At 39.5% G+C, this 9,277-nt stretch overlaps 1 protein-coding gene across 1 annotated transcript; it reads left to right on the top strand.

Moving 5' to 3' along the window:
• Positions 1 to 979: 979 nt before the first annotated feature.
• aoc1 (amine oxidase copper containing 1) lies at positions 980 to 6,516 on the top strand. Its single transcript, XM_056737626.1, has 5 exons — positions 980 to 1,093; positions 1,700 to 3,240; positions 3,318 to 3,606; positions 3,698 to 3,830; positions 5,671 to 6,516. Exons 2-5 carry the CDS (start codon positions 1,707 to 1,709, stop codon positions 5,938 to 5,940), a joined length of 2,226 nt encoding a protein of 741 aa, XP_056593604.1. The 5' UTR covers positions 980 to 1,093; positions 1,700 to 1,706; the 3' UTR covers positions 5,941 to 6,516.
• Positions 6,517 to 9,277: the final 2,761 nt, after the last annotated feature.

The raw sequence follows: 9,277 nt of genomic DNA, 5'->3' as shown, positions 1-9,277 counted from the left end.
AAAAAGAATGAACTATGAATAAATAAATACCTTCACAGGAACCTAAATAGCATTAGTCTTTTTCTTGTTGGTTCTCTGTATCAACCCAATCAGACTTTTTGTCAACATTTAGCGAAAATGGTTATAGTGTGCTGTACCTGATAAACCTCTCTTTCATGAGAACATTTGTAGCCAATTCAATTTTTTTGATTAACAGAAAGTAACAGTGCATGTTATTTCATCTCAAAGTTCTGCTGCAGATCTAAAATAAATAAAGACATGTAGACTAAATCTTCTTTATTCATGACATGACATGCTCTACTCATCTTTCAACTGAATTGTGTAAATAATACTTCAGAGTTTGGCTGCGGGTCGTTCAGATGAAAAACTTGAGTCTCTGAAAAATAAAGTTGCGAAAGACTCAAGCTAATCATTACCACACGAGTCTTATTGTCCATTCAAACAGACACAGATCTGAGTGTTGACATCCGGTTTCATGTCAAGTGTTTATGATTGATTATATTCTGATGTCCCTAGTGGTGTAAGGACTGCTGGCTGACTTTCTGATTCCAGCTGCATCACAATTTTTTTGAACGGCTGTCAGATTGTTGTTTCCCCAACAATAAAATAAATGTGAAATAGATATAAAGCATGTGAGCTCCGGTATATAGATGATGTAACTCTAAAACAAAGATGTAAATACATTTTTAGACTGAATTTAAATGTTGAGCTTCATTCATGAGTGTTGGACATCTTGTCCTGTCCAAACATCCTGTGCTTTGATTTATTAATCTGAATGTGTAAACATTGAATTCTGGAAATTATACAATATGGAGAACAAACAAAATAAAACATGATAGATATCAGAAGAAAGCTATTTATCCCAAACCAGACGATGATAGCATATCTATTGATCATCCCTCCTGCTTTTGTTCCTGTGAGCTTTTATGACTTTCTGCTGACCAATCAGCAATCACCTTCCATCCGTGAGCGGTGGTTGGTTGATAAATACAGACGAGTCGAGAAGAGGAGTTCAGAAGATCTCTGACTGATTCAAGAAACATATACCAGCATTTTTTGCAGACTCATCGAGCTCACAACGTGGAAGCTGGAGGTAAGATTATTCACATCATTTCATTCTGTGTTACAAGGTGGGTTATTTGATTTTTGTGTGGAGGGTTATGTAATATTGTGTGTCTAACACAACAAATCGATGTGGCTGCAGAACGTATAAAGTGTTAACCTTGTTCTGTAGGAATGCGTTTGTAAATGTTAAAGCCATCAGTTGCCAAAACAGAAAAACATGTAAAGAATCCTCACACACCTTCAAAGGAAATGGGGGTAAAGTGTTCCGATTGTAAATAGAGCCCAAAGGGGTTGTAAAATGGGGGTAATCTGTTTCTCATCTTGGTGAAGAAAGTGCAGAGTAAAATGTAAGCAGAAGATAAAGAAGCTTTACACTTTATTACCATCATTTGGCACAGGGTCATCGTACAAAGTGCATACATATTCAAAGGTGAAGCTGCTCTACATATTATAACAGCTGCTTAACGTTTAAACCTTGAATAGAATAGTCCTGTTTTATCTGATGAATTCGGGAAAGCACCAAAGCCAGAAGTCTTGTTGGTTAATGTAGTCATCCGGTGGGGACACCAGCATCCAAAACACAACTGGGACATTCGCAAGTTTGTTCATTTCCATGTAATAATTATTTTTGCAGGGGCAACATGTGGTTCTGGACACTGCTCTTGGTTTCTCTGGCCTTGCCCACCACCTCATCAAGAAGTCGGGAGTGGGCCCATCAAGGAGCCATGATGTACGCCGATCTCAATCCTCGTGAGATGTATGCTGTGAGAGACTACCTGTACTCCTGCAGTGAGCTGGGCCTCACCTCAGCCAGGGACAAGTCTTTAATGAAGAACAGCATCCTTCTTATGGAGCTTCATGTCCCTCGCAAACACGAGGCCCTGCGAGCGCTGGACAGGGGTCAGGCCAAACCTCCACGTCAGGCACGTGTGGTAGTGCAGTTCGGTAACCAGGCCAAACCCAATGTGACGGAGTACATCATCAGCCCCCTGCCTTTCCCGAGCTCTTATCAGGCCAAGACTTTTAAAGGCGACCGGTCGGTCAGCTTTGAGTCAAGGCCGATTACAGTCGTGGAGTACCAACACCTGCATACATTTTTGGAAAAAGTTGCAAGTAAAGTCAATCAGATTCTTCAGGAGAGCACCGGATTCACCTACGGTAACTGCACCGACCGCTGTCTGACGTTCTCGGACATTGCACCTCGTGGGTTAGCACCCGGCGAGAGGAGGACGTGGGTCATGTTGCAGAAGTTTGTGGAGGGTTATTTTATTCACCCAGTGGGCTTTGAGATCCTCATCAACCATAAGGATTTGGATCCTGGAAAGTGGACGGAGGAGAAGGTGTGGTATAACGGACAGTATTTTGACAGTGTGGATGAGCTCGTGGAGAAGTATGAGAAGGGCACGATCAATAAACATAAGTTGCCCGTTCACGATGAGGAAGATCTGTTTTCCACTTACATTCCTCGAGGACACATGAACACGCGGACGAATGTTCATGGAGCAAAGCTTGTAGAACCTCAAGGCCGCAGATTTCAGGTGGATGGGAACTTTGTGGAGTATGCCGGATGGTCTTTTGCATACAGAGTGCGCTCTTCGGCTGGATTGCAGATATTTGATTTACGCTTTAACGGCGAGAGAATCGCTTATGAAGTCGCTATACAAGAAGCCATCGCATTTTACTCCGGAGATACACCCGCCGCCATGCAGACCAAATTCATTGATGCCGGGTGGGCGATGGGGACGTCAGATTACGAGCTGGCTCCAGGGATCGACTGTCCGGAAATTTCTCAATTTGTTGATCTTTATCATTACTATGACACAGACAAACCTGTACGATACAGAAACGCTATGTGCATCTTTGAAATGACCACAGGTCTTCCTCTGAGGAGACACTTTAATAGCAACTTCAAAGGGGGGTACAATTTTTTCGGAGGTCTTGAAAACCACGTTCTGGTCATCAGAACTACATCTACCGTGTACAACTACGACTACATCTGGGACTTTATCTTTTATCAGAATGGTGTCATGGAGTCGAGGGTGAGCGCCACCGGGTACATTCATGCCACATTCTTCACGGAGAATGGACTGAACTACGGAACCAAGGTTTACAACTACGTACTCGGCAACTTGCACACACACCTGATTCATTACAAAGTGGACCTTGACATCGCAGGTGGGTTTAGTGCTAGATTTCTTATCTGTTTGGTGATTTTGATGACTGTTTTATGTTTTTTTTGTCTGTTTGAACAGGGAGACACAACAGCTTTGAGTCTATCGATCTGAAATATGTAAACTTTACTAACCCCTGGAGCCCAGAACACAGCATCGTTCAGTCTAAACTTCACCGGACGCAGCACCAAACAGAACGCAGCGCTGCTTTCCGCTTTGGAAAGAAGTTTCCAAAATATCTGCACTTCTACAATCCAAACCAAAACAACAAGTGGGGACATAAGAAGGGCTATCGGATCCAGTATAACTCTCACGCCAACAGTGTTTTGCCACGGGGCTGGAGGGAGGAAAGCGGTATTTCGTGGTCGAGGTGAACTACAACAATTTATTTTCAAAATTAGAACTTGAGTTTGCATGTTGAATAGGTCTGTATAACTTTGTCTTTTGGTTTGTGACTACAGATACCCGTTAGCTGTAACCAGACATAAGGACAATGAGGTCACCAGCAGCAGCATCTACACACAGAATGACCCCTGGGAACCCGTCGTGTCTTTTGAGGACTTCATTCGCAACAATGAGAATATTGTGAACCAGGTAAACAGATGAGATGAGCATGAGAATAATTTGTGTTCAGTCTCCAGACCTCACAACAGATCTCCATTTAATCAAGTGAACAACAAACATGTTACAGGAACAAAATAATAAAGGAATATAGTTATATATAATCTTATTGAAACCAAACAAAAAACTGTTGAACTGTTTAATATATACTTAAAGTTTTAGATCCTCCAGATAGTTTGTGTCACGATCTGCTAGAGAAAAACCTAAGGGCAGGCAGCAGTGAAGGGGTTTAACATAAACAAGACTTTAATAATAATTAAAAGACCCAAAATGGGGAACTAAACACGAACTAGACACACAGTAACAAAACATGAATTCAAAAGAAAACACTGCCCACGAGGGGGCAAAAACTAAACTAAATACAAATAATGACACGGCAAGGTATGGTTTGCAAGGCAAGTCCACAATTAAAGCATGCAAACAAGCACAAGACACAGTACCGTACAAAACAAACTGGCACTGAACTGCAAAAACGAGGGCATTAAAAAGTGAGACGAACAAAAGATAATTAACAAGGGAACAGATGTCGGGGATGAAACACTAATGGAAAGGTAATGAGAAACGAGAGGGGCGGGGCCAAAGAGACCGGAGAGAAGGCATATTAAGTCATGATCGACAATAATATGATTCTCTCCACACAAAACCTAAGGCTTTGTCATGACTCTGCCACAAGATCAAGAAAGACATGACATGGGGAGGCAGAATCATGACAGTCTGTGATAAAACAATCTGATTGATTTAAATCCATGTCTCCAAATGTCATAAAACAACAGCAAAAAGAAGTGATTTCACAGGTATGGCAACAAAAGCCATTTTTCTCAAATATAGAAGTCTCTGTCAATGATTTCTTCATTATTCAGATCCATTCAAGTCCATTTTAAACCATTTTTATTACATACAAAATTTTTGATCTCTGGAAAGTTAAAACAGTAAGAAAACGTTTTCCGAGTACATAATTTTTAACATTTAAACTGTAGTGTGTATACGTAAACACATTTAACACAAACGATGAACAACACTGTGGCTGCAGTCAGTCATTGAGGTTCCTGGGCACTACCATCTCTCAGGACTTGAAGAGACTCCATCGCTTAAAAAGCTGAGCAGAGGTTGTTCTTCCTTCACCAGCTGAGGAAATTCGACATGCCACAGGAGCTGGTCACTCAGTTCTACTAGGCCATCATGGAGTCTGTCCTGTGCTCATCCATAACTGTCTGGTTTTGTTCAACTACTAAATGAGACATTAAGACACTACAACAAACAGTCAGGACCTCTGAGAGGATTATTGGTGCCCCCTGCCCAACCTCCAAGATCTCTACACCTCCAGAGTGAGGTGTGAGAAAAAGGGGTGAGAAAAAGGGCTTAGAAAATCACTTTGGACCCCAGCTCACTCACTCTTCCAACTGTTGTCATCTGGCCGGCGCTACAGAGCAATGACAACCAGAACATCCAGACACAAGAATATTTTTTTAATGCTGGCTATACTCAGCCTGAATGATTAAACTGAACTCACTACACATTGTCTAACACATTGCACATCTGGAAACTTAACAATGTAAGAAACAATACGATAAACCTGTAAATAACCCATCTGCACATTCATTTAAACAACTATATGTTGTTTTTGTCAATAAGGGCATTGTTGTTATTATTTAATTTTCTCTTTTTTTCTATCTTAATGTATATTTCATCTCTTTCATCTATGTTTACACCATGTGTACACTTTCTTCTGCTCCTGTCGCCAAGTCAAATTCCTCGTGTGTGTAAACATTCTTGATAATAAATCTCTTTCTGATTCTGATGTATTTTCCTGCAGGATTTGGTTGCCTGGGTAACAGTGGGATTTCTTCACATTCCTCACTCGGAGGACATTCCCAACACAGCAACTCCAGGAAATGCGGTGGGATTCTTCCTGCGTCCCTTCAACTTTTTTGACGAAGATCCATCGCTCGCGTCCCGCAGCACTGTCATTGTCCGGCCGGATGAAAAGGGTCAGCCGAAGGTTCAGAGATGGACTCCAGAGGTCATAGGTCACTGTGTATCTGACAAGCCTTTCTTCTACAACGGTACATACGCTGGTGTGTAAACAGAGACTCGGTTTATTGAATCTTGTGTTTTGTGCTGTATATAACATTAGAAAAAGTTCAAAATTTATGAAATAGATGCTAATTGAAATGCTATATTTACATTTATATAATGCAGTGCACTTGTTGCATCATCACCTGGGAAGCAAAACTATAAAACTAATTATAGAACATAAAAAACACACCAACAAGCTTGATTTTTCAACAGTGATGAAAACATGATCGTTGCGACAAATAAAAAAAAAACATTTTTGAGCCTGTTAATGTCGTGATCACTTAATAAACAATGTCCCTGAAACCCCAAAATCAAAGAGAATCAAGTATATTTTGCAAAAGTTTTTCTGCAAAAATGAACATAAAATTCTGCTGTATTATAATTAAATATCATTATTCTCATGTGTTTGTACATTGCTAAACTAGTAAGTGAATTTTATCCAGAGTGACATACAAATAAGAGAACATTTTACATTTTGTCAGTTTTCATCAAGATTTATTTGTTCGTTTCATCATAAAACTAGTGAAAATCAGACTGGAAATAATATCAGAACCAAAAAATAAAGTGTGAAATATTACCTGGACATTCCTTGCATGTTTTTATGGGATAAACACGTTTAAAAAAAAGAAAGTGTCATAAGTACATGTGTGGTCTTGTGTAGAATGTACTGTGGATGCTGTTTACATTGGTTGTCGTGGTAACCACATTGTCTGAGGTGAGATGGAGTGGAAAGTAAGAGGATGTATCTATGGATACAAGGATACAGCGGAGAACATCCAGGATTCAGGATGTCGTATCCGTGAGCTCATGGATCACAGCAGTCTCACTCCTGGAATCTCCCTGCAAACAGACCATAATTTACCAGCAGTCGCCCTTAGAACCTACAGGAGCTGGTTTTGCCATGTTTAAGGCAAGTGTACAGTTAAATGTAAACACATTATTCTGTTAAAAGCACATTGTGTGTGGTAAGGGTGTGTTTGGGTTTTTACAGTGTGTGTTAAAGTGTCCCGTCCAACAGAACAGATTCTTGTTTTCACTCATAGACAACACACTGGTAAAGTGTCATTATATAGGACTGCCATTCTTAAAACTCACCGTGACAACAGCAACTAATGCGTCACATTACAACTGAATCCTTACAAAACAAGATCTGTGTGTGAGAACACAATAAACTAAAGCTTTTCTCTCTATTTCTGGACATACAGGTCCTACAGCAGGGGTCCTAAACTTTTTCAATCCAGGACCAACCCAGACAGATATAATCTAAGAAGAAATATAGAGAAAAAAACACTATAATGTACAATTTCAATATTAAGGAATGTTATGGGGATGCCAGAAGGTCAACTACACCTTCATTTCACACGTTAAAGACGAGGTGTCTGATTTCCGAATTACGCTTGTTTACACAAAGTTGGGCCGAGAACAAAAACAACCTTGTAGCCAATCAGCAGTAAGGTGCACAGTGCACAGGATGGACATTAGTCGAGCCGAGCGCTGACAAAGGCAAAAGATGGGGGTAGGGGTGTGTCTATTTTGGTGATTTGAACATCAACAACAGCTATCAGAAATCGGAGACTATGCCTTTAAACCATTAAACCTGTGATCTTATCATTGAAAGGATGGTTTAGCCAAAATTAAATAAATTCTGTCATCGTTTATTCCCTCTCACGTTGGTTTCGTGTCCATACAATGGAAGTGAATAGAGTCAGGGTTAAAAATGAGATGTGAGTGAGAAAGTAATTTAAAAAGATGTTCATTTTTGGCTGAACTATCCCTTCAATCAGAATGAAACACATTTATCTGCTAGTATTTTAAGTTGTTTAGAGACGCTGTTTCTGTGTAAATGACTGCTGTACTGTAGGAATGATGTGGGTATTTTGTTCATGGTGAAAAACTAGTTGACAAAAATCCTCAGCTTTCATTTTAAAGCAATTGTTTAATTAAGTTTAATTTTGCACACTTTTTTATTCACTTTTTTAATTTCACAGCACAAGAAATTCGAAACAAAAATGGAAGGCAGACAAAAACACACAGTATGTATATGTCAACTAGTCATTAATACATAAAAAAGTAAGTCCTCAGTCAAAGAGAAACGTGGATTGGGTCAAATTCAACTCTGTAACTTCATAGCAAACAAAACAAAACAATTTTATTTTAGAAAGCCATCTAAATTGATAATGAGAAGCTGAAGTTTATTAAATGTTTGTTAAACAGAGCTCAGGGTTTGGCTTGTTAATATGACTCTGTTGACCTCTGCTGGTAGATTCTGTTACTACAACATCTCTCAAACAAATCTTTTTTATTAATTCATTGAAGATTACATATGTAGTTAAACAGTGGTTTAATTTTGCTGTCATAAAGGTTTATACGTCATTTTACAGCAGCTGTTTGTTGTCCAGTGCCTGATGAATATCAGCAAATACACAGTGTTGAGGCTGTTTGTGTTCTATCACACTGATGAGCTCTAAAGAGATAGTCACATGATCATTTTGGCTGTAAGATCAGTATGAGCACCTTAAAGACAGGTTGTTCACCCCACAGTTTATCAATAATATAGGATTATATCAGCATTATATAAATCAATTATTATGATAATTTAACCCCCTGCTCTCTCTCTTCTTGATGTTCTAGTTCTTCAGGTTTATTGATTTCCTTCATCTTCTCAATGAGAAAGTCAATGTGCTGAAGTATGAAGAGAGAACAAGTGTTCAGAGCATCATATTGCTTCTCTAAATCTTCATTAATCCTCTTCTCAGTCTTTTTCTTTGATTCATATATTTTGTTTTCTTTGATATGTTTGCTGTTGTGGCATTTCTTTGGACATACTGTACAGTGATTATTTTTCATCACACCACACGTCTGAAATCACAGAACCACCTGCATCCTGGATAGTGACAGTTCTCCTCAAAGATGCTGCAGCACGTTGCTTGTTTGGCTACAGCAGGATCAATATCAATCTTTACTCTGTAGGACACTTCAACTGTAAACTCAAAGTTCTTTTTTTCTTTGTGTTTCTCCAGATCATCTTGAGCCTGTTTCAACTCATGTTGCTTTTGTTCATTATCAGATTTATATAAAATTAGCAGATTCACAGCAATCTCCTGATATTCCCAGAAGCCAGCATCCACCACCAGTGTGTCCTTGAGCAAGACACTTTACTCCATGTTGCTCCAGGGGGATTGTCCCTGTAATAAGTGCACTGTAAGTCGCTTTGGATAAAAGCGTCTGCCAAATGACTAAATGTAAATGTGATATGAGCTGATACCACGAGTGTCTCCACATCCTGGTGTGTCAATGATTGTTAGGTTGAGTGAACTCTCTGGTATATAAACACCATAGACAAT

Source organism: Triplophysa dalaica, chromosome 23, assembly GCF_015846415.1.
Source record: "Triplophysa dalaica isolate WHDGS20190420 chromosome 23, ASM1584641v1, whole genome shotgun sequence".
NCBI lineage: Eukaryota > Metazoa > Chordata > Actinopteri > Cypriniformes > Nemacheilidae > Triplophysa > Triplophysa dalaica.
The sequence above is the reverse complement of the archived record's forward strand: the minus strand, read 5'-3'. Positions and strand labels throughout refer to the sequence as shown.

Bases quoted from the DNA above. Each gene is read 5' to 3' on its own strand.
- aoc1 (XM_056737626.1), top strand. From the start codon at position 1,707: ATGTGGTTCTGGACACTGCTCTTGGTTTCTCTGGCCTTGCCCACCACC. The intron at 3,607-3,697 runs GTGAACTACAAC...TTGTGACTACAG, and splicing joins AGCGGTATTTCGTGGTCGAG to ATACCCGTTAGCTGTAACCA. The intron at 3,831-5,670 runs GTAAACAGATGA...ATTTTCCTGCAG, and splicing joins ATGAGAATATTGTGAACCAG to GATTTGGTTGCCTGGGTAAC.